The sequence below is a fragment of the Equus caballus genome, chromosome 12 (genome assembly GCF_041296265.1).
Source record: "Equus caballus isolate H_3958 breed thoroughbred chromosome 12, TB-T2T, whole genome shotgun sequence".
NCBI lineage: Eukaryota > Metazoa > Chordata > Mammalia > Perissodactyla > Equidae > Equus > Equus caballus.
The window spans coordinates 48,994,337-49,021,704 of record NC_091695.1 but is presented as its reverse complement, the minus strand read 5'-3'; the positions used below and the strand labels follow the sequence as shown (position 1 = coordinate 49,021,704).

The window sequence follows — 27,368 nt, the reverse complement described above, 5'->3', positions numbered from 1 at the left end:
TGCTAGGAGACTTAACTGGTTTAATGACATGGCCTTTGAGCCTCGTCACCTCTCATCTCTGGGGTGTGACCCTCAGAGTCCAGGGCTCCAAGACTCACCTGCCACCCGCACAGCATGCAGGGTGAGGCTGGCCTGAGACTTGGTCAGAAAAAGTTCCTTTCTTAGGCTCTGCCAAGGGGGTGGGGTGGGGGCGGGGGGTGTCCAAGGCCAGGGCTTGGGTGAGTATGTGTCCAGTCCATGCTCGCTCCTCAACATGGGGGAGGGAGTACAGCATGGAGCCCACTCCAGTGGGGCCTGGAGCTCCCCACCACCACCCTTGGGGGTCAGTGCACTGGATGGGTGCTGTGGGCAATATCTGAGGGCAAGGGTCAGCAGTTGGGTCAGCTTAGTGCTCAGGGTGGCTGGGCAACTGAGATCGGCTGCCCTTCTGGCCCACAGCCCGTCCAGAGGTGTAGGGGTGCAGTTGGGTGCAAGTGGGTGTGGAAGTGAGCATCCATGAGGGTGGGGATAGGGCCAGAGTCACAAGGGCCAGGGGGAACCCCCTTGTGGACACGAGAGGCCAGAGGAAAAGTCCCTGGGGGTTCTGTAGCCTTGGGGAGAGGTGTGGGTTGAGGTGGGAAGGGAGCTGGGCTGGGTCTGGAACAGACCTCAGGGGTTGGGTGGACGAGGGGCTGGCACCTCTAGGCAGCAGGTTTGGCTGAGGTGGGCCTTGGAGCAGGTGGGTGAGCGTGGGCTGGGGCATTGCTGAGGACAGGCCATGTGTCACGAGGCAGGTGAGCAGGCTCCAGCCAGGTGCAGGGGCCCCCAGCCAGCAGCACGCTCCATCCCGTGTCCACAGTACAAAATACATACACATACAAAAATAATACTCCAGGTGCTGGGGGTGGGTCCCGCAGGTGTGTCTCCCCAGCCACAGGTGCAAGGGGGCCCCAAACAGCCAGGTCTAGCTCTCCTCCTCCATCCTCCTCTGGTTCTTGGAATGAAACTTGTTCATGAGTTCCTCCAGCTCCGACCCACCTTGCTGCTTCTGAGGAGGGGGGATGGGGCAGTCTTAGCCTAGGAGAGCGCAGGTCAGGGTCCCTCTGCCTTCCCCTTTTCCTGCAAGGGGGTGGAGGTGTGCTGGGGCGGGGGGGGGTGCAGGAGGGCGGGCACCAGCTCACCTCCAGGACGGCCTTCTGCACCGTGAGCTGGCTGTACACGCGGATGCCATCCTCCCCGCACACTTTCTTCAGCTCATCTTTGTTGAGCGAGAAGAGCTGGGGCCCGGTCAGGATGCCCAGGTTCTCCACGATCCTGGGGGGCAAGAGCCAAGAGGGGTCGGGTGTGAGGGTGGGGCTGTGGGCGTGGCAGCCTGCACCTGCCCGCACCTGCCCGCACCTGTCTGCACCTGCTGGCCCCTTGCTCCCACCTGTCTACCCCTGCCAGGCCCCTGCCTGCACCTGCTGGCCTCCTGCCCGCAACTGCCGGTCCCCTGCCACTCCACATGCCCACTGCGGGCTCACCGGGCGCTGAAGGCCTTGGCCTCCAGCCAGGCGCGGACCTCATCGGGGCCCGACTCGTAGGTGAGGGGCAGGCTGACCGGCTGGCTGCGCTCCACGCGGAAGGGCCGCTGTGGCTGCGTCTTGATGTTGCTGATCTTCTTGATGAGCTCGTCATTGACCTCATCCATGTGGTGGATCAGTTCTTGGGGGGTGAGGGTGGCGGTTTAGGCCCTGCCCCCACTGTGCCGACCCAGGGCTCCCGTCCCCTGGTGGGGCCCCCCTCCACCCCCTCCCCAGGTGACTCTGGGTCCCCAGCCCGCAGCTGTCTGGTGGCCCTATTCCTCACCATTTTTGTTCCCGGCGAAGCTTGGGGGCAGCTTGTGGGTTGGGCTGGCAGGACCCCAGTATTTCAGCCCGGCCTGCAGGGGTGTGTGGCGAGGCGGGGTGAGGGGTGCCATCAGGCTCAGCTCTCCATTCCTCCCAGCAGTGTTAGAGTAAGAATGTGAGGCACCTCTCCTGCCCCCTCCCCCTCGCCATCCCTGGACCTGCCCAGGATCCCCCTGGCCCAGGGGCCAGCCCTTCCTAACCTTGGCTGAGACCCCGGGAGCCCCCACACCAGCCGCTGCAGCAAGGATTCAGGCCCAGGGCCCGGTCTTTGGCTGAGCCTGGGCTGCACCTACCACCCCCCAAGCTGCCTCCCCCACCAAGTGGGACACAGCCCAGCCCTGACTGCAGACACCTCTCCCCTCCCACTCGCCTGCTCTGGGGGGATGTCCTCCAGCCGGGTCTCGTCCAGGATGTTGCAGGGCACGTAGCCTGCCTGGCCACTGCGATTGCGAAGCTTCCACCACTGGTGGCTGTCGTCCAGCACCTGTGGGCGCCACACCTCCACAGTCACCCCTGACTCACAGGTCCCACCTCTCCTCCAGCCATGGACACCAGTGTGGGGTGCTCAGACCACCAGCATGAGCCCCTCTTTACAGATGGGCCAGAGAGAGTTCTGGTGTCTCCCCTGCCGTGAGCGCCCCCCCCAAGTCTTATGGCGCCCCCTCACCCCACCAGCCCTTACATCCTACCCATAGGGGCCACCCTCCCCCTGACCCCCTCCCACCTTGGCAGCATCCTGAGCCAGGTGTCTCTGGCCTGGTTGTGGATGTAGATCACCGTACCCCCCCCAGCCCGCTCTACTTTCTGTCCCCCAGTGGGTGGCCTGGATTTGGGATTGGCACCAAACACAGACAGTGCTGTGAGGGGTCTCCAGGGTGGGCATGAATAACAAGCCCCTGCTGGGTTGGAAGGTCCCCTGCTTGCACAGAGGGGGCCCATCCTCCAGCCTGAGCAGAGCCCAACCTAGCACAGGAGCCCCGAGCCCCCTCCGAGATCCCCAAGACAAGGAGGCCCCTCAGCCAGGTTGTGCTGAGGGTGGGGGGCAGGCTGTGGACCCAGATTCCAAGACTGGAGCCCAATGGTACAGCCCTGGGGAAAGGGATCGGGCAGACAGGTCAGGCCCCAGTGTGACGCAGACTGGCCCCCGCCTGCTCCCCAGCCCGGCCCGGCCTCCCCTGGGCAGCCGCCTCCCACCCGGCCCCCACTCACCTCCAGGACCTCGTCCTTGAGCACAGACAGCTCATTGGCATTGCGGGCTGTGAAGTCATAGAGGACCCTGACGTACTTGGCCATGGCTGGTGTGGGTTCGTAGCCCCTGTGTGGAACGGGAAGGGCTGAGGGCCAGGACTGGGCTTGGGTCTCCTCTTGGACCTGGGGCCAGGCCGGGGGAGCAGCTTCCCAGGTGCGTGGCTGCCTCCCGTTCGGCTCTCCGAGGTCGCAGCAGAGAGAGGCTGCAGCTCATCAGCCGGGAATGGAAACTGTGACAGCCCCAGAGCGTCTGGGGCTCCCTGTGTGGAGGTGGGGGTGGCAGAGGCGGGTGGGACGCAGGGGCCTGTGGGCACAGCAAGGCCCTCCCCAGCCCAGGCCACCTCAGGGGCTCTCTAGGCCCGGTCCCCCAGGGGAACCAGAGCCAGGCAGATACCCGAGAAATGACATGGTCACAGCTGCTCCTGGAAAGCAGCTGACCAAGAAGGAGGGCCAGGCATTTTCAGAGCTGTGGCCCTTTGAGCACTGTAGACAGTGCACGAGCACACACAACCAGGTCTGCCCATGAGCGGCAGGGCCACGGGGGTGCAGCTCTGGCTGGGGGTGTCCCAGCCTCAGCACAGAGCAGGCCTGTGGCTGCCGCCTACACTGGGCCATCCCTCCCGGTCACTCAGGCCCCCGACCATCCAGGTGCAGGCCTCAGGACACTGAGGAAGAGAGGGGCTGAGGCTGGGGTGGCCCCAGGAGCCCTGGCAGGGCTGTCACGATTGGCCAGAGTGGACTGGCCAGGGGCTGGAGGTCAGAGGATGAAAATGTTTCTTAAAGCGTGGCCTTAGGCCAGGAACCACGGGTACCAGGCTGGTGCTGTGGGGCAAGGGGACGGACACACTTAGTTAAAACATGGATGCGGCCTGGCTTGGGCAGGATAACCGCCTCCCTAGGCAAATCGGGGGCCAGAGCCAGAACAGAAAGTGGGAGGAGAGATGGAGAAGGATGGCGGCTCCCCGATCTTGGGTCTGCCGATGTGGTCTGCGGAAATGTGTGTGTGTGGTGAGGAAAGGCTGGTCTAGCCAGACCCTCAGTCTCATTCTCTGACCCTGAGGCTGGGCCTAATCAGCCCCAACAGGGCAACAGGGAATGGCGAAACCACTTAAGTTCAGTGGTTTAGTAAATTTCTAACCAGGATTCTAACACATAAATGTGGAGACATGAAAAGAGAGGATGTATTAGAACTGTGAATTTACAGGTAGCCTTTGATATTTTCCCTTCAACTGTATATTATAAAGTTAGAACGAAAACCTGGCTCTAGTTTGGAAACAGCTATTTTCAACGGCATGAACAAGGCATTTGCCACCACCTGGTGGCAGCGTACTCATGCCAGAGCCTCTGTGTTTTGAGGGGTGAGTGCCACACTCCTCCACTTTGAGGGGAGCTTACCTGAGAATATGTGGGGAGCTGACTGGGGGAAGGACGTCTCCTGGGGATGTTGGCTCAGGTACAAGGCTGTGCTTCTGGGAGCTTCGAAAGGACAGTCGGCTCCCTGGAGTCGGCTGAGGGAAAAGTGGACTGTCTGGGCTTGGCGCGGGGTGGGGGCTGGGTTGGGAGGTGGGGCAGGAGTGGTGAGGGCTGTGGGCAGAGGGGGGCTGAGGGGGAGAGCAGTGGGGTGGGAGGCTGTGGGTGCTCTGACCTCGTCACTGGGGGCGGACACCAGCCCCTCCACTTCCCAGGGAGCCTCCTGCAGCACGTCCAGGGGGGGCTCCCAGCCGCTCTGGAACTTGGGCACGTAGAGGGGCACCCGCGGCTCCCGTGGCCACTCGGAGCTGGGGTGGGAGGTCCCGGGGGTGAGCCGTGCCCACCCATTCAAACTGGTCCCACGCAAGGCCCCCAGCCCGGCCTGCCAGGGACCCCACTCTGGTCTGGCCAGTGCCCTGCATTGGCCTGCCTGGGCCCCCTCCCCACCCCTCCCTGCCCGCTCTGCTACCGGGGGCGTGTCCAGGTCTCCCCCAGCGACTCCCATAGCGCCATCTCCTTGGGGACCAGGTGGCCGCGCAGGAAGCCCACAGCGTCACGGGAGAGCAGGGGACTGGAGACTGAGCGTGCGATGTCTGGGCCACCACAGGTGCTGACAATCTGGGGCACGGCAGGGTTCAGAGGGGGTCATGCCACTGGACCTCAGCCCTGGCCCGCCCACCTGCCCGCCCGCAGCACCAGAGGCCGGCTCACAGCACCCACCACTTGGAGGGGGATGCCCGGCCCCAGCCAGCTGCCTAAGGTGGCCACTTGCTTTCCCCGCCCTCAACCAGGGGCAGTCACCCCACGGCCCTGGCTCCCCACCCCCCCGGGCCTGCGCGCCCCCCAGCCCCAGGCACCAGGTCCAGAGGCCCGAAGAGGAAGTGCGCCAGTTCTGCTGCGCTGGGGTTCTGAATGTGCTTCTGCAGCTTGGCCTGGGTGGGGGGAGGCCGTGAGTGAGCAGGTGGCAGACAGACAGGGCAGGGGACAAGGACCCTGGACCCCCCCAACAATGTCAGCACAGAGGGACAGGGTGGGGAGGGGCGGGGGCACTCACGAGCAGGTTGATGGCCAGCTTTGTTTTCTGGAAACAGTCCACAAACTCAGCCTCGGAGGGGGGCCGTGCCCGCAGCGTGAGGACGCCCTCTGGAATGGCGGGGTGGCCATGAGCCTGGCTGCCCCTGTCGCTGCACCCAGTGGATCTGGCCATCCAGTCTGACGCAGTCCACACGCTCCGACGGCACCTTCCCCAGACCAGTGGCCCCCTCTGTCCCCCAACCCCAACCTGACCCTGACCTCCTCCCCACCCCCCGCCTCTGCTGCCCCTTGGTCTCCCCATCTCCCCATTGGCTGCCCCACTCCTCTGCCCTCCACTGCCGTCCCTCCCCAACCCTGGGCCCCCACCTGCAGGCCCCTTCTTGCCCTTCTTCTTCCCCTTCTTGCGCTGGTTCAGCTGCTTGAAAGCCTCGGCCGCCTTCTGCAGCCGAGCCACGAACCACTCGATGTCGTCCAGGGCGCAGTTGAGGATTTGCTGGGGGCAGAGTGGGTGGGGGCAGAGGTCAGCCTCAGGCGTCCCGCCTGCTGCAGGGACAGCCCCAAGCGCGCGGCCTCTTGGCCCCCCAGCCTGGGACTGGGCGTGGGTGCTGGCTGGCGGCAGCCCGTGGGGGCACAGGGTGGGTGGGCGCCCCAGACGGTCCTGAGCAAGACCCACCGTCTCCTTCTCTATCTTCTGCGCCAGCACGGCCCGCGGCTCCTCCTCCAGAGACTCCCGCCGGAGGAAGCCTGGGTGGGAGACAGAGCTGCTGCTGACTGGAGCCCCCGCACGGACCCCCATGCAACCCCCAGCCCAGCCCCTCTGCCTACTTGGCTCACTGAGAGGCACAGGCAGGCCCACTCGGTTCTTGGTGGTAGGGGAGTCCCCGCCGTGGCGCTGGAAGGGGATGGGGGCCGGGCCCTGGGGGGGAGGCAGGACCGACAGCCGCTGCCGGATCTTCTCCTGGTGGCCCCTGGAGTGGGGACGAAGGCCCCGCTCAGCCTGGCCACGGCCCCGGGCCGGCCCCTCTGCCCCCACTACCCCCACCCCCCACCGTGCCCCGCCGCCCTACTTCAGGGTCTGCGGCCGCATCTTCTTCCCCAGCCGGCAGTCGGCCAGCGCGCTCTCGATGTCCTCGTGCACCAGCTCTGCCTGCAAGGACAGGGGTCAGGATGGCTTGGGTGGCCACGGTGCCCCTGCCCCCTGCCCGCCCTGGCCCGGCCCCACCTCACCTCCACCTCGTCGCAGTGGAAGAAGTGGATGTCGGGCTTGTTCTGCTCCGAGTCCTGGCACACAAGCAGCAGCACCGACGGGTAGCGCAGCTGGTTCAGCACCGTCTGGCTGTGCCGCACAGTTGGCAGCGGGAAGTTCTCTAGCTCCTCCTGGGGGACAAGGGGGCTCGGACGGGGACCTGGACATGGGCTTGGACGCGGGCTCAGCCATGTCGCACAGGCGTGACTCAAACATGGACCCGGACATGGACGTGGGCTCACAGCCCTGGGCACGGGATGGATCCGAGTGACGGACACAGTGCCATGGACACGGGTGCGACATGTAGGCCCAGCCTGTGGAGCTCATGCAACGGACGCAAATACAAGCGTAACTGGCAGGCACAGAAAAGCGACGTGGACACAGACACGGGACTCCACCAGGCAACAGCCACAGCTGTGGCACACAGATCCCTGGACACTGCCAGGCCCTGGCTTGGTACAGCTGGTGGACAGGCTCTGGCAGAGGTGGACATGGCCTTGTATGATGTGGCTCCCCTGGACTCTCAGCCTCTTCTGGTCCCTCCCGGCCTGCCAGCCCTTTGCCCTCTCCTGTTCCCCGCCCCCCACAGAGCCCAGCTGTGCCTCTTGGCCACATCCTTGGCCCACCTTGCAGGACAGGCGGCCGCCCTCCCTGCCCCTGCAGCCGCACCTGGGACTCTATGTCCAGCAGCCGCAGAGACTTGTCGTTGACCTGCAGCAGCATCTCCTGTGTCCAGATCTTCTCCTTGGAGCTCAGCTGCACCAGCTTCCGGATGGCATCGTCCACAGACACGATGGCCTCACTTTTGTCCATGATGAATGTGGCCAAGTGCTGGGGACCGGCAGCAGGCGGTCACTCAGGGCAGAGCCCTCCTTGTGCCAAGAGCCAGGGCCAAAGGGCTGTGCCCTGGGGGGTCAGAGGGCCACAGCCAACCCTGGGGGTCTGAGGGGGAACATCCCTGTCCTGGGGGCCTGAAGACACACAACCCTACCTTAAGGGGGTCTCTTCTCTGCCTTGGTGGATGTCCGTGGGGGCCCTGGACATGCCCCAATAAGACCCTTAGCAACCCTACACAAACAGTCTCCTACCCCATCCTGTCTCCTGTCGCTGGGCTCCGGGAACACCAGCCTCCCTTCCCCCCAGCAGACCTGGCACGTGCTTTCTCTACCCCCCTCCCCTGGGCTTCCCCAGCTCTCTGTTCCTTCAGGATTCTGCTGGGACGCTGCCTTCCTGATTGCCCAGCTACAGCCTCGCTCTGATACCGCAACCCTGACGTGCCCTGGTTTTTATTCATCGTGATCCGGCAGCATGCTTCTTTGTTTATTTATCGGCTGCTGGGCTCACTGCTGTCTCCCCAGAGCCCAGGCCGTCAATGAACATGCAGGGAGGAAGTGAGTGTCCTGGGCGGCCGTCTGGGGTCTGGGCCGCCCCTGGAGACCCTTGGCCAGCCCAGCCCTTCCCTTCCCAGTGTCCTCCTCTCCTCTCGCTCCAAGCCCAGCTCAGGCCCCTCCTCCTGCCAGCCTCCCCCAAGTGTCCGTGCTGCCCTTTGCTGGATTCGGTAAACAACGCTGGGACAGCTGGATCAACATGGACGTCGACTCCAGGCAGTCAAGACCTAACCGTAAAACACGAAACCATGAAAGCGCTGGAGGAAAACGCTGGGAGATTTCTGACAGTGAGACTTCCTCACGGGGGCACTTTCCTGAGCAAGAAAGAAAATCCAGATGCTCGAAAGAAAAGACCAATACATCTGACTCAATAAAAAAACAAAAGTTTCTGCCTGGAAAAAAAATGCCATATATAAAGTAAAAAAGAACAAAGTGAAAAAAACATAGATCGAATAGATATGAAGAAGGCTAATTTTCTTAATATACAAAAAGACCAATTTGCATTACAAACATAGTGCTTACTTTGTTAAAAGCTCTATTTTGTTAAATATAATAATTAAGGATACCAACAATAAATGAAAAAAATTGTAAATAACTAAAAGTTTAACACCCCAAAAGAAAAACTCGCAAAAGATGTGAACAGAGAGTCTACAGGAAAAGAAATATAAGTAACTTTCTTTCTTTTGCTGAGGAAGATTGTCCCTGAGCTAACATCTGTGGCCACTCTTCCTCTACTTTATACGGTGTGGCTTGACGAACAGTGTAGGTCTGCACGTGGGATCCCAACCCTCGAACCCAGGCTGCTGAAGCAGAGTGTGCAAATTTCACTACCACGCCAGGGGGCCGGCCCTAGTAACTTTTTAATATAGAAAATTGTGCACAATCTCATTCAATAGAAGAATTGCAAATTGAAACTCTGAGACCATTGTGTTAGGAATGAATCAACAACTGAATTTTTTACCTATTCTACTGAGCAGTACTAACAAATCCCTGTGGGTTACATCTATGGGTTAAGCTGTGGAGAAACGGAAGAACCCTCATTCTGCACATGGTCAGCCACTCTGGGGAGAAATCGGTGACACCTCTAAAGATGCACACGCTTTCCTCTCACAATTCTGCTGCAGGTAACTGCACACGTGCAGAACATGGCATGGGTGCGGGGCTGCTCACTACACAAGTGTTTGTAGTAAGAGGCTGGACCTGACCTACAGGTCCATCAGCAGGTTAGAGAGATAAGTCGGCATAAGCACGTGATGGGATAGAAGGCAGCTGATCTGTCTGTGCCAGGCGGGGTAAAACCCAAAACATGTTGTTAAGCAAAGCACAACACGACCAAACCAAATAAACTGCTACCGGGCCACAGAACAAGACTCTGTCAATCTCAAATGACTGAAACCACACAGAGTATGTTCGCTGACCATAGTGGAATTAAATCAGACAGAGATAACAAAAAGATAACTGGAAACCCCCCCAAAATTGGAAATTAAGCAACACACTTCTAAATCACTCATGGGTCCAAATTTGTGGAAACTTAAACACATTTTTAAACAACCAACGGGTGAAAGATGAGGTCACAGGGAAATAAGAAAATACTTAGAGACGAATGAAAATGAAAACCCAACTCACTAAACGCAGTGCTGGCGGAAATTTACAGCTGTAAATGCTTACGTGAAAAATGAAGAACCGTCTAAATGAGTCCTGTGTCAAGGAAGTCACAGGAAAATGAGAAAGCATTCTGAACTGAGCGATAATAAAAACACGCACACCAAAATCGTGGATACAGCTAACGGAGTTCTTCCAGGGAACTGTGTAGCTTAAATGAATGTTAGGAAAGAAGGAAAGCTTATTACCAATGACCGACGCAGTCCCCTTAAGAAAGTAGGAAAAGACAATCAAATAAAACCCAGAGTAAGTGGAAGGAAGGAAATTAAGAGCAGAGATCAACAAACCAGTGAACGAACAAACAAGAGAGAAAAATCAACGAAGCCCAGAGTCAGTTCTGGAAGATTAATGAAATTGATAGCCCCCTAGCAAGACTGATCAAGAGAAAAATAGAGAAAACACAAATTATCAATAGCCAGAAAAAAAGAGGTGACATCATTACACGTCTTACAGGCATCAATGTGAATTCATAACCCAAAACCTCTTGACAAAGAGAACTCCAGCCTCAGAGGGCCTCACAGGTGAATCCCATCAGAGACTTAAGGAAGAAATAATCACAGTTTTTCATAAACTCTCTCTAAGAACAGAAGAGGAGGGAATAATTCCCCACTCGTTCTGTAAGGCCAACGTAACTCTGACACCAAGGCCTGCAAGGGCATTACAGGAAAAGGCAAAGAACTAATAAACATTAATGCAAAATATCCTTCACAAAGTATTACCAATTAGTCTGTCAACCCATTAAAAGGATAACACACCACGAATAAATGAGAGTCAGCCCAGAAATGCAAGGTTGGTTCAATGTTCAAGAAAGTCCATCAGCGTGATTCCCTACGTGAACAGCAGTGAATGAGTCTCAACAGATCCAGTCGATAGATTTCTCAACAGAGAAAGCATTTGACAAAATCCAACATCTTTCATGATAAAAACTCTCAGCACACACGGAACGGAGAGGAACTTTCCCTCTAACAAAGGGTAAGTACCAAAACACACAGCATAGAATACGGGAAAACCTTGACTACTTTCTTCTAAGACTGGACACAGGTCAAGGGTTGCCACACACATTACTTTTCTTCAGCATTGACCTCGTGGTCCTAGCCAGGGCAATGAAGCAAGAGAAAGAAAGTGGCTAAAAATAAGAAATTAACATTTTCAGACAACGTGACTGTATCCGTATGAAATCCAATGACTCTAAGAGCAAACGACCAGAAAAACCAACGAATTCAGGGAAGTCTCAGGATACTGCATCAGTATATGAAACTTCAATTGTTTTTCTATATGCTAGCAGCAATTGGAAAATAAAATTTAAAAAATACCATTTACAACAGTATATAAAAATTAAATACCTAAAGATGTGTTTTAACAAAAGATACGTCAGGTCTCTATAGTGAACCCACAAAACATCCTGAGAGAAATGAGAGAAGATCCAGTAAGTGGAGACACTGGGTTCACGGATGGCAAACACTCAATGGGAAAGATATCAATTCTCCCTAAAAGGATCCAAAGATTTGACTCAATGCCAATCAAAATTCTAAGAGGCTTTTTTTGGTGGTAGAAATGGACAATTTGATTCTAAAACGTAAATGCCAGTCCGAAGAACTTAGAATAGTCAAGAAAATCTTGAAGAAAAACAACAAAGTTGGAGGACTCATGTGGCCTGATTTCAAGATAGATAACAAAGCTACAATGAGCGAAAGAGGGTGAAAGAGACCGAGTCCAGGAATAGACCCACCCATTCCTAATTCACCGATTTTTGACAAAGGCACCGAAGCAATTTAATGAGGGAAGGAAAGTCTTTTTAATATAAATGCACATCCCATGGGGAAAAAATTGGCCTTGAGTCTCATACCCCAAAAATTAGCCTTGAGTCACACCATACGCAAAAATGAATTTAAAATGGACCATAGGCCTAAAGGTAAAAGCCTAAACTAAGAAGTATCTAGAAGAAAACACAGGAAGAAATGTTTAGAGCCTTGGGTCAAGTAATGACCAAAAAAAAAACCCAAAAAACAAACCCTAACCATAAAAGAAAAATGGATATGATTGGACGTCATTAAAAGTAAACATTTCTGCTCATCGAAAGACAGCTATGGGGGCCAGCCAGGTCGTGCAGCAGTTAAGTGCGCACGTTCTGCTTCAGCGGCCTGGGGTTCAGATCCCGGGTGCGGACATGGCACCGCTTGGCAAGGCATGCTGTGGTAGGCGTCCCACATATAAAGTAGAGGAAGATGGGCATGGATGTTAGCTCAGGGCCACTCTTCCTCAGCAAAAAGAGGGGGATTGGCAGCAGTTAGCTCAGGGCTAATCTTCCTCAGACAAAAAAAAAGAAAGAAAGACAGCTATACATTCGAATCAACAAGCCAGACTGGGAGAAGATGTTTCCAACCCACCCGCCCAACCATGTATGTGAAGGACGCCTCCCGGTCAGTAGGGAGCCTGTGGACAGACGCGGTGCCGTGCAGGGGCCCCCGCAGCATAGTGCTGTAGGGAAGTCCTGCTCTACACACGCATTTTCTTGAAATAAGTTTACAAAGCAGAAGAACAAGGATAATTATAAACCGTGTGACTTCATTTATACGGGATTCTCAAAAAGACAAAACTCTAGCGATGGAGGACAGAGCAGCATCGCCAGACATTGGGGTGGGGGAAAGCTGTGACCACACAGGGTCAATTTCACTGTATGCTAATTTAGAAAAAAGTTAAAAAAAACAAACCCACAAGGCTTCGGCAGCCCCCGCATTGTCAGGGTGGGTCTGATCTTGCCCCCACCTCTCATTCTCTCTCTGTGCCTCAGTTTCCTCATCTGGGAGGCGCCGGCAAACCCCGCCCACTCCCCGGGCCTTGCTGGCTGCTGGGCAGACAGGAGCGGTGCCCCCGGGCTGGGGTCCTTCCACAGGCCAGCTTGGACCAAAGTCCAGGAGAAGGGCTGGGAGGCCCCAGTGGCATAGGTGGTTCCTCACCAAGAAGGACAAAGTTCTTCCTCCCTGAGAGAGGTGGCCGAGCCGTCTGGGAATGAAAGGGATGCAGCTGACCCATCCACTCTCCGTGCCCTGCCCTAGGACAATGAGCTGGCAGCAGTCACCAGCCTGGCTGCACAAAATAGCTCCACCCTACCCAGGCTGGCAGGGAGGGCCGCTCCCAACACAGGCCAATTCAAGAGCCTGGGGACTCCCGATGTCTCTGTGGACCCATTGCACAGACTAGGAAACTGAGGCACAGACAGCAGTGACTCGTCTGGCCTCTGCAGGCAGGGAGGTTGCTGTCAGGAGGGAAGTCCTTGCCTTCCTGGTCCAGAGTCCCCTCATCTTCCTGGTCCAACACAACCCCTCTTCCTGGTCCAGGCCCCTCATCTTCCTGGTCCCTCACCTTCCTGGTCCAGAGTCCCTTCATCTTCCTGGTCCAACACAACCCCTCTTCCTGGTCTAGGACCCCCCATCTTCCTGGTCCAGGCCCCTCATCTTCCCAGTTCCGGGGCCCCCCACCTCCTGCCCTCCTCCGCTATTCCTAGCCTGCTGCCCTGCAGGCTTGGACAAGGGCCACGAACCAGGAACACAACCAGCTGCCAAAAGCAGGGAGGTCATTTAAGAAACATATTCCTGAGTTGTAAGTGTGACTTTAACTTGACATAGGAGCAAAACCTTGCTGAGCGGCCGCTGTCCAGAGAGTGCAGGCGGCCTTCCTCCACTGCCCTGGAGTCGGGCAGAATCAGGCAGCCCTGGCCTTTCCTGCAGCTGCTCAATACAAGGGTCTTCCTTCTGTCTTCCCCCCCAATCCAGTCCCTTGTTTTGGGTCCAGGATGACAATTTCCTTCCTACCAGGTGTTCCCAGCTGAGGGGAGTGCCAGACAGCACCCAGGGCTGGTCTTATCTGGCCTGTGTTGGCTTCTGGTGTCTTCTCTCCTCTGACAGCTCCAGGGTCCCCTGTGTCCCCCAGACTGTGAGCTCCCCAGGACTGGAGAGAGGCTCCCCCTTTATGGCTGAGTCCAGGACAAGCGTGGGGCAGTCCCTGGCTCTGGCCACCTGCTGCAGGTGTCAGAACCTGGACTGACCACTTCTCTCTGGGGCTCAGTTTCCCCCCGCCTGGGGATCCTGGAGCTGGGAGGACGGGGTGCCATGTGGGGTGGGGGTGCTCCCTGGCGGCCGGCCTCACCTGGACGTGGTACTGGGAGGTCTCATGCATGATGACGTTGGAGTTGGAGTACTTCTTCCTCTGCTCTGAACAGGGAGACACGAGTCACTCATCCCAGAGGGCGGGATCAGCAGCCCCCAGTCCACATGGGACTGGACTCCCAGGCTGGGCCTCAGGGAGGACTCAAGTGTGAAGTGTGAGTGAGGGCCTCTCCCAGAAGAATGTGGATGTCCCTCTGTCTCCAGAATAACCCCTGGAGAAGGACCCTCGGCTCACAGTGGTGATGGCACACCTGTGACTGGGGGTCTGCCCTGGCAGGGGTACAGGAGGTTCAGCCTCCTCCTATGGGGGCTGCTCCCCCTTCCTGGGGGAGGGGTTTGGGCCCCCTCACTCCCACCCTAAGAGCTGCCAGCTAATATCTCCCTGCCCCTCCCTGGGGCTCCTTGCCTTCCAGACTGGGCATCTTGTCCAAAGGCACAAATGAGACAGTGTGTCTGGGGCGAGGGCTAGCATGTGTGTCCGGGGGAGGGGCAGAGCTGGGGGTCTGGGGGCTGGCCAGGCCCCACCCTCCCAGAGCAGACACCTGGTACTCAGTCCTGCCTGAACCCCCGCCTCCCTTGGTGATCTGGTTGCAGCAAAGAGCACTGCGAATCAATATTGATGGTCCCTGAATTATTAGTAAAGGCCTCTCCCCTTACCAGCATGGTAGGGGAGGGCTGCTCAGTGGCTGGGAGCTTTGGGGAGACACCTGAACAGCTGTTGGCTGATTAGGGTCCAAGGGCCCCCTCTGGGCTCCCAGGGCAGACCTGCACCTCCCCTGGTGGGGGCCCATCACAGCCCTGCATGTGTGGGTTGGGCTGTCCCCCACGGCCTCCCGTCCTCAAACCTCACTCACCAAACAGGTCCTTGGCACTCATCTTGGCCACACCGTCAGACCGGCCCAGGCTGCCACTGTAGAGGAGGGGCTGGTGAGGGCAGGTCCCATGCCGCACCCCTCCCTGGGGACTGCTCAGGGGGTAGGGGGTGAGCGGGTGGGGGTGGGGGCTCACTTGGCAGCACCCAGGCAGTAGCTCACGGACCCTGACTGGCTCATGGCGTCCTCGGTGGCGGCTGGCGGTGGAAGGGCAGACCTCAGTGTGGCCTGAGTCCAGGGCCTGGTGCCCGGCCCACACCTGAGTGGACAGGTGAGTCGAGCTGACATTTCCTCAGGGCCTGGCCAGCAGCCTCACTACTCCCATTGCAGGCCCTCAGTCTCCTCCTCCCACCTCCCACCCAGATCCAGGGGCTGGAGCCCTGATAGCCTGGCCAGAATCCCAGGACACATCAGAACCACCCCTGCCCTCTGTCCCATCTGGCTGTCACTGCAGCCTCATCTCGCCCCAGTCCTCCACAGCGACCCCCAGGATGGGCTGGCAGAGGTGTCCCACCCCCAGAGGCTGTCCGGGGTGGGGCTGTGAGACAGGTGTCTGGGGCCTCTGAAGGGGTATCGGGAGGAGAAAGCACCTTCCAAGCAGAGCGAAAGGCATGTTCAAAGGCCCTGAGGTGGCTGGGACTGGGCATGAGAGGAAGGCAGCACAGGATGAGGCTGGAGCCAGGGGTTGGGAGGGCCTCTGGGAACCTACAGCTCAGGGTGAAATCCAGAGGGAGCCCCCCTCTGTGGCATGAGCAGAGCCTGGTGTCCCTGGGTCAGGTTGATGTGTCCTTGTCCTGTGGGGTCTGTGCTCCATGGGGACCTCAGGGCTCACACTGTCTGCCCATCAAATGTCACAGGTGGCATCCCTCTGTGGCTTCAGTGTGTCAGAATCTGCCAGGATCAGGGGTCACAAACCAGGGGTGCCGGTTTCCAGGGCAGGGAGCGCCCCAGGACTTTCCGGTTTGACCAGGTCCTACCTACAGAGAGGGCTTCCAGGATGTGTCAGGGGCCTGGGGGCCTTGGGCCAACCCCTCTCACGTACCACTGAGGGTCCTGGCTCTCCGGGGAGGGGTTAGGGAAGGGGCTCGGCCAGATTCCTCTGTCCGTCTGTCCGTGGAGAATGTCTGGAATGCTCATGACCTCAGTGGGTGAGCGTGAGTGTTTGCTTAATAGGATTCCTGGCGGGCTGAGCCAAGGGCACTAGGCACGTGTGTCCAGGTACACACACACCTGGGCGAAACCCAGGCCTGCGGGCACACAGACACGCACAGGCTGTGACATGCAGGCCCTCCCCTTGGGGAGCCTGCGGCCTTCAGCCCCCTGGGGTGGGGTGGGGGGCCTCTGGGCCAGCCAGGGAGGTGTGTCCAGGCATCTGGGTTGGAGGGCATGTGAGGCTGGGGCCACCTACAGGCCTGCTCCAGTGAGGGGAGAGGGGGCGTCTTGAGCTGACTGGGGCAGTAGAACACGATCCCTGTGGGGGGTGGGGGTGACACTGGCCCCGAGCCGCAGGGCCCAGGTTGCACTTTCGTTCTGCTTTGGCCATTTTCCGGGTGCAAAGGGAGGGCTGAGCATGGTGCCCAGTTGGCAGCGGAGGGGGAGGAGGCCCTAGCAGGGCAGGGAGGGTGGAGGGACCAGCTCCAAGTTCAAATTCCAGCTCTGCAGCCCAGTGACCTTGGGGAGGAGTCAGCTTAAGGCCCAGGGGGAGCCGGGTGGGGCCCTGGAATGGGGGATCCCCTCAGGCCCAGGCTGTGCTCAGGTCTGGGAGCTATGGGTGGGGGAGCACCCCTCCCAGTGGGAGGGAGGCAGAAGCCTGGGATGCCATGGGTAGGGAGAGGGTGCTGAGGGTGCACTAGGGAGACCGAGGCAAGCAGAGAGGGCTGAACAGACCAGGCCGGGTGGAGCGCCGAGCCATCGAGGCCCAGGTGCCCAGCAGGGACCAGGAGAGGACTGGGCAGGGCTGCGGGGCGGTGTGCAATGGCAGGCGAGGGGAGGTGCCACCAGCGGGGCCCTGCCTCCTAGAGGGCTGGGGCTGACTACAGCGGGGGGGCGCAGAGGTGGTCTGTGGGCACACTTCAGGTGTACCGGGAACCCTGCCTACCTGCTACCCTGCCACCAGCGACACCCTCATGCTCAGCGGTCGCCCCAAGTCAGCCCAGCAGAGGAAGGAGGACACCCACAGGCCCGGCGAGCCCACCCCCATGGATCTATCCCACACTGGCCGCTGCAGCAGGCCCCCAACCTCCTCCCTGAAACTCCCACACCCCAACCTTGACCCGAAGTCTGATCCCACCCTGATGCCTCCCTGGCCCCGGTTTCCTCCTGGCTCAGACACCCAGGAAGTGCTCCCTGACATATGACCCACAGGGAGTAGGCTAGCTCACCCCAAGGGTCTGGCCTCAAAGGAGGCCCCAGCCTGGCCTGGGGAGGGGGGTGGTGTGGGGCCTTCGAGGGGCTGCGGAGAACCCGATCACCAACCCCTTCACCTGAGGAAGGGGTTCCCCCCGCCGAGCCCCAGGGCTGGGAGGGGGCCAGCTGACTCATGGGCCCTTGGCTTAAACATACCCAGGCGCACCCGGGCTGCCCCAGGACCCGACCAGACAAGCCAGGCCGCAGCGGGACCGGGCTCCTGGCCACCGGCCCAGGGGAAGCCCGCGGGACCGGCGCAGCCCCCTGGCGCCCTGATGCCCCCCAGGCCACAGCCCGGCGTCGCATCACCACCTGGGGAAACTGAGGCCGGGGCGGGCCCGCCCCACCCACCCTCTGCGCGCGCGGCTCCCGCGTCGCTCCTGCTCTAAAGGGCGGCGGGCACCCGGGGGTCGGGGCGCGCAGGGTCGGGGACCCTGTGTGGCGCTCACCTGCTCCTCGCGTCCGCGCCCGGGCAGCCAGTGGTCCCCGCGTACGCGCGTCCGTCCGCCCGTCTGTCGGCGCCTCGCCGCGGCACCCGGGCTCCGGCGGGCGGGAGGGACTGGCGGCGGGGCCGGGCAGGACCGGGCCGGGCCGGGGCGGGGCCGCGAGGAGGAACCTGAGCGGCAGGTTGGAGTCACCGGGCGCCGCGGGCGGGCGCGGTGGAGGGGGCGGGACGCGACGCCCCGCCCCGCCCCGCCTGCACCGAGGCTCCCTGCCTCAGTCCCCAACGCCCACTCCGCGGCCCCCTGTGCAGACACCCCAGGGCCGGGCGCCCCTCCCCGCGGGGTGGCCCAGGGCGGCGCGCAGGGCAAGGCTCTGGCATCTTCCTGGGCAGGCCGAGCTGCGCCCCAGTGGGAGGGCTGGTGCCCTGAAGCGGTCAGACCCTAGTCCCCAACCTAACGTGCCTCAGCAGAGGCCCATCCTGCCCCCAGGCCTGGGACAGGGTCCCCTCCTTTTCAGCCGGACCCTCTGGTCTGGAGGAGCCCTTGGGCCAGACTCCAATCTGCAAGTGGGCGTCTAAGACCCCAGGTCCTGCTTCTGAGCTGGACAGGTGGGAGGGGCTCCTCCTCCACTATCTAGGAGCTCCAAAAGTCTCTTTCTCTGTGCCTCCCCAGCCCTGCCTGGGCACCCCCTGGGGGATGGGGGTGTCTGATGGGAGAGTGGGGACGCCTGTGGCCCAGGCTGTCCTCAGAGCCAGGGCAGAGAGCTGGTGGAAGGTACCCTTGGGCAGTACCCCCTCCTTAGGCCCAGGCCCCACCTTCTGCCCACAGCATGGGGCAGGCATTCTTCCTCCTCCTGAACTGACTCCCAGGATGCCCCTGCCAAGCCAGCTGGGTGAGGAGGGAGTGAAGAGGGGGGAGGGGGCAGGCCCAGGCAGTGGCGGGCACCCCAGGGCACGTGCAGGGACCTGAAGGCTGTGGCTACTGTTCCTGGAGTGGAGGGACCGGAAAGGGTATGCCAGGAGGCAGGGTCCCAGGCCTGCAGTCCCAGAAGGGCAGGGCAGTTGGCATGCGTTTCCCTGGAACTGGCATAGAGCATTTCCCAGGGAGCCCCTGCCAGAAGGGAGGCCCGCCCGCCCTGAAGGGTCAGCAGCACTGCACTCCCCCACATCCGCCAGGATCCCAGGGGCGGGTCTCCCCACCAGCTGTCTGGGACATCACAGGGAGCTCTCGGAGGGGGTGCAGGAAGTGGTTTTAGTCCTGGGCCCAGCCCTGCCCCAAGCCCTGGTGAGGCCTGGCTTCCTGGTTCTCTCCCCTCTTCGTCAAGCACCCAGAGGGGAGGGCACCTGCCCGCCCTCGCCCTTCCCGGAGGCTGAACGCAGATGGATGGGCAGAAGGTGGGAAGGCTCAGAAGGTTGCAGCTGAGGGGACACTCTGTCACTTCTGAAATCAGCGTGACCATTGTCAGATTAGGAGCACTGACCCCTTCAAGGAGGCAGCTGGGGCCTGGAGTCCCAGGCTGGTCTGCAGCCGCTTGGAGCTGTGGTGTTCCCCTATGGCCAAGTAACCACCACCTCTGTGTGGCCAAAGTGATGGGGGTGTCAAGGGCCTGGACCAGCTCCTCAGGAGGGAGGTCACGAACCCTGAAGGCAGCAGGAGCCTGAGGGGGAGGGGCTGAGCGTCCCCAGATGGCAGGAGTGTCCACCCCAGCCTCTCTCAGTGGCCTCGCCCCCGCGCTCAGGCAGCAGGGGTGTGGAGCTCTGCCTCAGGCGCATGCAGGTGGGGGTGAGCAGGAGGGGCTGCAGGTGCATGTGGCCCTGAGCCAGAGCAGGGGGCGTAGTTCCAGGAAAGCTGTGGAGGGAGGAGACAGTGGAGGGTGCTGCTGCAGCCCCCCCCAGGGGCCCAGGACAGCCCTGTGCTGTGGGAAGTGCTCTCCTGGGGCTGCTGGGTGAGGTGGGGCCGGCGGCACCAAGCAGTGTGCTCGTGGGTATGTGGAGAACCCTGGAGGAGGTAAGCGGCCGTAAGCAGGAGAAATTCAAGGAAGTAGAAACATCTCTTTATTTAAAAACTATGGTGAAAAGAAAATGCCCAGATATTTGACCGTAATGTTACTCCCACATAGGAAACACGCGACAGAAACAAAGGGAAGTTCCTGGAACGTGAGCACTCTCCTTCCAGGAGCACCGGCAGATCTGAGGGAGAGGCAGACAGGTCTGGGCGGGACTCCTCCAGCCCTCAGAGCACATATGACTGACAGTGACTGACATTTCCACATGGGCAGAACCGTGCCCGTGGGTGCTCCCTACTCCCTCCCCTGTCTGGGTCTCCAGGGCACCGTTCTTCAGAATCCCCAACTTCAGAAAGGAGTTGAGGCGGAGGAGAAAATCCCCCAAAACGCAGAGCTGACTGGCTAGACTGCATTTCTTTTGGGAACTAGAGTGCGATCTGTCTGGGCCTTGGCCTGCCCCTGGCTGAGGATCCCTGCCCCACCCGGCTGGCAGCTCCGACCCCCCAGGAGAGCAGGGAGCCCCAGATCGCATGCCAAGCAGAGGTCCCACCAACTAACCTGGGCTTTCAACACTGTGGGCTAGGACCGGTGTGGAAAGTACAGAAGCAAAGAGCTGTGTGAGGAAGGCCCCATCACAGCAAGGCGATGCGCCGTCCCAGCCCGCACCTTTGGTGATCTAGCAGGCTGGCCCAGGCTCCTGGCCCAGCTGCGGGAGATGGCCACAGACACCAGAGGGAGGGTGACGGGCCGGAGCCCACAGGGCCGCTGGCTGTCTCTCTAAGGCCCTTGTCCACCCTCTGGCCTCAGGGGTCAGGATGGCTGCTGAAGCGAGATCCTTACCAGCCAAAAACGGGAACTGAGCAGATGTCCCTGTGACTCCCCAGAGAGCGCCCAGGGCAGTTCCTGACCCACCTGCGCTGTTCCCAACACGGGGCCCCAGCATTTTGTTCTGCGCTGGGTCCTGACCCCCTTCTCCATCAAAAAGATCACAAACCACTCCAAACCCTCCCGTCCTCTAACTGCATGACAAATCAGGAGGAAAATGCCCTTCCCATTCTGCATTGGGGGAGGGGACAGCTGCGGGACGACTGGGTGCCGAGGACGGGGCTCCTGTCCAGGGCTGTTCCCGGGGCAGGGCACTGCCCAACTAGCTGACGAAGCTGGCGATGGCCACCACCTGCAGGACGGCCTCCAGGCCGTGGAGTGCCAGGAGCGCGGCGCTAAGGACCAAGTCCGCCCACAGCACCAGGGTCTGCCAGCGCAGGAAGTAGATGCACAGCAGGCCGCTGCCCGCCGTGAGGACCAGGCTGGTGGCCAGGGGCACTTCGGCCTCCATCAGGTTACCCTTGGTGCCTGGAGAGCAGAAGGGATGCAATGAGTGAGTGCTGGCGCGGTGGGAAGCCTGCTGAGGACCCTCCGCCAGGGTGCCTGCGGGGAGGGGGTGAGAGGCCTCAGAGCCCAGCCTGGGGCGTGACGGCTGCAGGGCAGACGCCAGCTCACCACCAGCATGTTCCTGGAGGGCTTGAGGACCTCCAGGAAAGGGTCCCGCTGTGACCCCCACCCAGGACGGGTGAATGTGAGGAAGCAGAGGGCACAAAGGCAGCGTGAGGCCCACTGCAGCCCCACCTCCCCGTCTCAGTCCCTGGGTGAGCTGTGCGGGGAAGAGGGAGGCTGGTTTTCTAAAAACCATCCCAGCTGCATGCGGACGCCTCCTTTCCCTAAGCCCAAGTGAACTGATGGGATTCTGTTTAAAATTTCCAAACACATTTCACTCAGGGCTAAGGCCAGTTCTGGAAAACTTCAGGCGTACTTACAAAACACAAAACTACTACATATGCTACAAACAAAGAGGCCAGTCATGGAAAATGCTGATCCTCAGCTGCAGCCAGCCAACCACAGGTGCCCAGGGCGCCCCGAGAGCCTGCAATGTGCGGGGTGCCTGGGGACAAGCAGTCGGGGTGGATGTCAGCAATTCTAGCACCATCTGCCACCCTCCCATGCACACAGGCTCCGGTCTGTGACAGCAGACACTCAAGGCCCAGAGCGTGCTCAACAGGATGGCGGAGTCCCAAGGGTCTGAGGCCAAGGGCACAGGCAGGGAACTTCCCCCCATGCCTCAGTTTCCTCACTGTCAATTGGGGGCCGGTGTCTGGGTGGAACGTGCTGGTGTGCTCGGGGCCCGGCAGCATGTGCAAAGGCCCAGGAAGTGCCAGCTGTCGTTGGCTCTACCTGCTATTCCAACGGCAGGCGTGTCTCCTAGACGTATCAGCAGAATGCGCAAAGTACGATCCCATTTAAAACAGAGATGCGGCAGAGTTCACTCTGCTTCTGTGCTGCTTGCGTCTTGCAGGGGAACGTCCAGGGGAGCCCTCTCACCTCTCCAAGTCATGGCAGTACTTCCCAGACCCTTCAGCTCCTGGGGTGAGGCGAACATTCTGGGGTACCACAGTTGACAGCTAAGCTGGGTTCCGAGTGCAGTGCTGTTTGTCACCCTGCAGCTTGTGCAGGATCTGCTTCCAAATGGGAAGTGTCTCCCCCAGGGACGCTGCCAGTACTGTCTGTGTCTCAGACAGAGCTTCTGAATAAACTAAGACTTCCTGACACTGGAGGCGAGGCCAGCAGAGCCACTGGTGGAGCGGGTGAAATCCACAGCGCCTCTAACTGCCCCACTACAAAGCGATGAGCGTACAGAGGCTCACGGTGTCCACCCAGCAACTCTGTTATCTTAAGTACTTTATGGTTTTCACAGCCAACTCACCAAAGTATAGCCGAACTGCTTCCAGAATCCCCATCAGAAGGAGCAGAGTCAGGTCGAGGACCAGGTACTCATGAGGATAACTGAAAACCTGACCTGGAGACAATGGGCAACAGACCAGAACTCAAGTTACAGCAGGGGCAGCGACACCTGCAATTGGGCTTTTCCGTCCCCACTTACTTTTATATGTCATCATCAGGAGTGTCGCCAGGAAGTACAGGGAGTCACACATCCCACTGAGGCAGAGCAGCATTTGAAGGGGGACCGATGAGAGCTGGCATGCGGTTAAGGACTCTCAGCCCAGGGAACGAGCTCTGCCCTGGGGGCGCCCACGCATGGGGCTGACAAGGGGAGCCACTCTGCATCTGTCTGGAGGCACCCCAAACACTGAGGGTGGCCCTGGAGTCCGGGCCGCTGGCTGGCTTCCTGCCTACTGGGGCTTCCATCGATACTCCTCCTGGTGTCACAGGGCCCTGCCAGGCCCCTCCCTCCCAGGGGACATCCTGGTCTGGAGCAAGAGTACTGGGCAGGTCCTTGGTGACTGCAGGTAGGACAGCCTCGGGTGGCATCACCCTGACCCTGACCCTGACCCCAGCTATACAGTAGAGAGAAAACAATGATTTTTTTTTTTCTTCAAATAAAATATATTTTTTCCTTTGGGGGGAGTTAAATATCCACTAACAACTTTCCTGAGCTTTGTACACTTCATGTTTGTTTATGCTAAAATAAGCCTCTAAGCATTCAAACTGAGGGGTTTTCATTCTCCTGCCCTTGGAGGGAGGCAGGAGGCACAGGCTGAGCAGGAGGTCGGCTGGGCCAGTGCGCTCTATTCAGAGGTTAGAGCAACTCTAACTCTGTTAGCGAACTGCCCTCCACTCAAAAGTGGGATTCCTACTGACAACTTAGAGAAGAGGGGGCTTTACAGGAGCAAAAAGCAGAGAGCTGACTCAACAGGCTGGCAACTCCACCATCAGGCACCATCCGCGGAGGCCCAGGTCAGAGAGCATGGGGTGCAGCAGGATACCATGGCAGAGGAGGTGCTCCCTGGAAGAGACAGCACGTCAGGAGGCCCGCATCCCACGAGCAGGCTGAACCAGGCCTGATGAACGTCGACAACCACGAGCCCGGCCTGCTTCTCCTTTCATTGCACGTTTATAGAAAGAAGCCAGTGTTTATTGGGGCCTGCAGCTAGGTATTTTTCCATCACCTCTGCATCCGTCCCTCCCAGGAGGATCTGACCTCAGAACCTGAGGCTGGGAGACGGCATGTACCTGGGAGCAGAGGGAGCTCAGAGGGGAAGTAGAAGGGAACCCTGAGGCCGGATCAGCCAGGGAGTGATTCCCCTCCACAAATCCCGCCAGGGAAGGAAAATGCCCTGGAAGGGAACCAAACTGCAGCTTTTCGAAACTTCTGCGGTTTCTGCATATTTGCTACACAGGTATAATTAGATGAAAACCTTTTCTCATTCAGGTTACAACAAGTCTTTTTTTTGAAATTGATAACAGACACTTGCTTTCCACAGGAATTTTATTCATTGCCCCAAATATCCCTCCAAACAACAAGAGCTCCCTAAATCAGCAATTCAATCTCTGCGAATCGTGCATCTCTTGGCTCGTCCTCACCCCTGCAGCTATTACACATTTTTCCATCATCCTGTCATGGAGATAAGAGCAAGCCCGGAGCAGGTAAATCAGTCCTCTGAATCAGGGGTCCTGGATTTGAAGGTAGCTGACTCATCCTTGAGGGTGCGTGTCCTGGGTCAGATTTCCTGTCGGAAGAGGCTCACCCTAGTAGCCATTCGTGATATGCAGATATGTCAATAAAAACTGAGAACCTGGCAACCAAGGACGTGGTGTGAACTGCCTGCCCATTCTTCTCCTCTGTGTCCCGGGGGCCCAGGAGACCCGGCCTGGGGGGGGGGGGCTTCTGTGGGGGATGTCACAGGGTGATCCCATGTCTCCTTGGGCAGCTTTGGGCCCTCCGTGGAGTCTCACTTGGGTCGGCATCTCAAATGGGTCAACACAGGACATTAGTGACAGAGATTCAGAACTGGGCTCTGAGGCGGGACGGCACGTGCCGAGAGCGGGAAGCCAGGTGAGGGCTAGCGGAGAGCGGATCATTTGTAAACTCGCATCACGTTACGGGGCAGGGTGCTCTTTAAACCCGATCTCTCCTTTTCCAGGCTCTAGCTAAACTAGGCTGCCTGGAGGTCTGTTATTATTGGGGTGGATTTCATGTTGACTGGGGTTTTCCTCCTTTCTGATCCTTCTCTTGAAGGTTAGCCCAGACACACTTCCAGTCTATTTGCCAGCTGCCCACTGTCACAGACTGAAATTGTGGGGCTCAGGGAAAGAAAACTGTGTAAGGACCTTAAGCAACATAAAACTTAACATTAAGGGCAGCTATCATCAGACAGGCTGTTCTACCCATTTCAGACTACAGGAGCTCACTCTGGCTAAAGACAGTGTGGCTTCTAGGACCTGGCATTTCTAGTCAATGACAATGTGGCTGCGAGAAGGCAGGCGTGCCAGCACAGAAGTTAAATGTGGAAGGAACAGAACAAATGTTTCCCCCGAGGTGACATACAAGGTGAGCGAAGAGATCCTGTGCTGGGATAAACTTCGTTTTTCACCAAATCAAAGTCCACCGACAAACCTCATCACCAGTGGCCTTCCGGGGACAGAGGTCTGGCGGTTTGGAACCCTCGCGCTGGAGAGCCCTGAGTGAAACAGACCACAAAGCCTGCCTCTTTGGGGACGCCCAACCCGTGGCTGCCGCCGATCCCCCCCAGCACGTGACGTCGGCACGACAGAGGAGGGAAGAAACTGGACTTTGTCGGCGTGAACCTACGACAGACAGACAGACAGTTCCGAGCCGCAGGCACAGAGGCCCCATCCCGCCCACATACTTTCTTTTTGTTACGCATGGTGCGCGAAGCAGAAGCCGTCGGCAGGTGGAGCGGTCAGCGCTGTGACCGACGCGGCGAGAGCCTGGGGGAAGCGTGCCGCTGACACGCACTGCCTGTGACTCCACGCCAGGGGCGCGCCTCCTGACCCCCGGCCCCACCAGCCCCCGGGACCCGCGCCCGCCTCTTCCCGCTGGCCCCGCAGGGACCCTCGGCGGAGCCGCCCCGCACATTAGAGCCCCTCCGCCCTCTGGTCCAGGCCGCGGGAGCCACGGGAGCCGGGGGCCTGTCCGCGGCGGGTGGGGACGTCGGCCCAGGGGACACGGGGAACGAGGAGGAGCGTGCGCGGGCCCTGCGCGCCGTGCTCCCCGCAGCACCGGGCGCACCGCGGGGGAGGATGCGCACGCGGCCCCGGAGCACCCCTCGGCCCCGAACAGGGACGGGCCCCGGCGGGAGCCGCCCGGCAAGGAGGGGTGGTCGGTTCACAGCCCCGACGGAGCCTCACCCTGGACAGACTGCAACCACTGCCCCGCTGGTCCGCCACTCCCACCCCAAACCGAACCAGACTGGACAGAGCCCCTCTCCCGGGGTCATCCCCGCCCGGGACCCCTCCCGAGCCGCGGGCCCGCCGGAGCTCCGCGGGGGCGGACTCAGCTCGGGGAACCCCCTGAGCCGTGGGCTACCCCCCGGTCCCCGGGACCCCGCCGCTCCCGCCAGCGACCCTCACCTCTCCGCGCGGCCGCCATCTTGCCCCCCGGCCCCGCCCGCCAAGTCCGCCGCGATCCCGGCAGCCTCTCGGCCCGGCGTCGTCCGCGTCCGTTCGGCCATTTTCGCTTCTGCTCCCGAAGGGGCCCGACCGCGCCGCGATTCTGGAGTTGACTCCGAGCCGCGGCCGAGGCCCGATTAGCCAGTCCGGCAGCACTCGGGCACTTTCGGACAGGAGGAGGCGGAGAGCCGAAGCTCGGGAGGATCCGGGCTCGGGGCCGTTCGGCTCCGCTCGGCTCCGCCTCGGGCCGACTCGGCTTCCGCTCGCGGCGGGGGCGGGCGGAGCGTGCGGCGCAAGGTTCTCCTGGCCGGGTGGCGTTGCGTCGAAGCCTGGCGAGAGCCGGCCCCACAGTCGGCGACCCTGTAGGCCAGGGACGACGGCCGGCGAGGCCTCCTTGGCGCTGAGGAGGACTAGCGCCGAGCCGCTCGGAAACTCTCGTGCGGCCTCGGACCAATTCGGACCGACTCGGCTCTGCACTTCGGGCCGCTTCGGCCCTTTTCGGTTCCGGACTCTTGATCGTCGGCTCGGCTCGACTGGGCCGCTTCGTGCCGGTTCGGCCACTGTTCGGGCGGCCTCGGCTCGGCAGGGCGGGCGACTTCGGGAGGCCTCGGCTAGGCTTCGCGCAGCCTCGGCTCGGCTCGGGCGGCCCTCCTCGGGCGGCGCGCTTCGGACTCGGCCCCGGCCTTCGGGCGCCCCCGGCCTGCGCCTTCGGGCGGGCTCGGCGGAGTCCGGATGGAGGACTCGGACTCGGCCGCCAAGCAGCTGGGCCTGGCCGAGGCGGCGGCGGTGGCGGCCGCGGCCGCTGTGGCGGCGGCGGCCGCGGCCGCGGCGGGAGGCGAGGCAGAGGAGCCGGTGCTCAGCAGAGACGAGGACTCGGAAGAGGACGGGGACTCAGAGGCGGAGCGCGAGACGCGGCGGGTGACGGCCGTGGCGGTGATGGCCGCCGAGCCTGGGCACATGGACATGGGCGCCGAGGCCCTGCCCGGCCCCGACGAGGCCGCCGCGGCCGCCGCCTTCGCAGGCAAGTGCCGCCGCCCGCGGTCCCCGCGCACCTGTCCGCACCTGTTCCATGCTCCTGCCCCGAGCACGCCCCGCACGACCAACCCGCACCTGCCCCGCGCGCACCTGCCTTC

General features: G+C 60.3%; 3 protein-coding genes across 16 annotated transcripts in view; 1 reads left to right on the top strand and 2 right to left on the bottom strand.

Moving 5' to 3' along the window:
• On the bottom strand, positions 1–17,965 carry EPS8L2 (EPS8 signaling adaptor L2). Of its 2 annotated transcripts, none has more exons than XM_023654761.2 (21): positions 17,811–17,965; positions 15,092–15,214; positions 14,938–14,993; positions 14,064–14,128; positions 7,537–7,698; positions 6,849–6,998; positions 6,689–6,768; positions 6,447–6,589; positions 6,295–6,365; positions 5,988–6,114; positions 5,641–5,729; positions 5,444–5,518; positions 5,056–5,204; positions 4,762–4,894; positions 4,512–4,624; positions 3,078–3,183; positions 2,239–2,352; positions 1,828–1,900; positions 1,503–1,683; positions 1,161–1,293; positions 1–1,027 (listed from the first exon to the last, which is right to left on the bottom strand). In XM_023654761.2, exons 2-21 carry the CDS (start codon positions 15,133–15,135, stop codon positions 944–946), a joined length of 2,148 nt encoding a protein of 715 aa, XP_023510529.1. In that variant the 5' UTR covers positions 15,136–15,214; positions 17,811–17,965; the 3' UTR covers positions 1–943. The 2 variants fall into 2 exon arrangements, with proteins under 2 accessions (XP_023510529.1, XP_023510530.1); XM_023654762.2 differs by having other exon boundaries at positions 15,122–15,214; positions 17,811–17,959.
• A 1,876-nt stretch (positions 17,966–19,841) lies between these two features.
• TMEM80 (transmembrane protein 80) lies at positions 19,842–26,673 on the bottom strand. Of its 4 annotated transcripts, none has more exons than XM_023654769.2 (5): positions 26,197–26,336; positions 23,589–24,332; positions 22,745–22,838; positions 22,568–22,660; positions 19,842–21,162 (listed from the first exon to the last, which is right to left on the bottom strand). In XM_023654769.2, the coding sequence occupies exons 2-5, from the start codon at positions 23,589–23,591 to the stop codon at positions 20,957–20,959; spliced, it is 396 nt and encodes a 131-aa protein (XP_023510537.1). In that variant the 5' UTR covers positions 23,592–24,332; positions 26,197–26,336; the 3' UTR covers positions 19,842–20,956. The 4 variants fall into 4 exon arrangements, with proteins under 4 accessions (XP_023510537.1, XP_070086408.1, XP_070086406.1 ...); XM_070230307.1 differs by having other exon boundaries at positions 23,589–23,608; positions 26,197–26,297; XM_070230305.1 differs by having other exon boundaries at positions 23,589–23,702; positions 26,197–26,285.
• Positions 26,674–26,967: 294 nt separating this feature from the next.
• The window catches only part of DEAF1 (DEAF1 transcription factor), a 29,750-nt gene continuing 29,349 nt past the window's right edge, over positions 26,968–27,368 (top strand). For all 10 annotated transcript variants that reach the window (XR_011424176.1, XR_011424175.1, XR_011424173.1 and 7 more), the window contains exon 1: positions 26,968–27,256. Coding sequence is in view for 6 of the 10 variants with exons in the window: in XM_070230303.1 (XP_070086404.1) it covers positions 26,968–27,256 (289 nt within the window). In the remaining 4 variants the exon portion in view is untranslated. The remainder of the gene's footprint in view (positions 27,257–27,368) is intronic.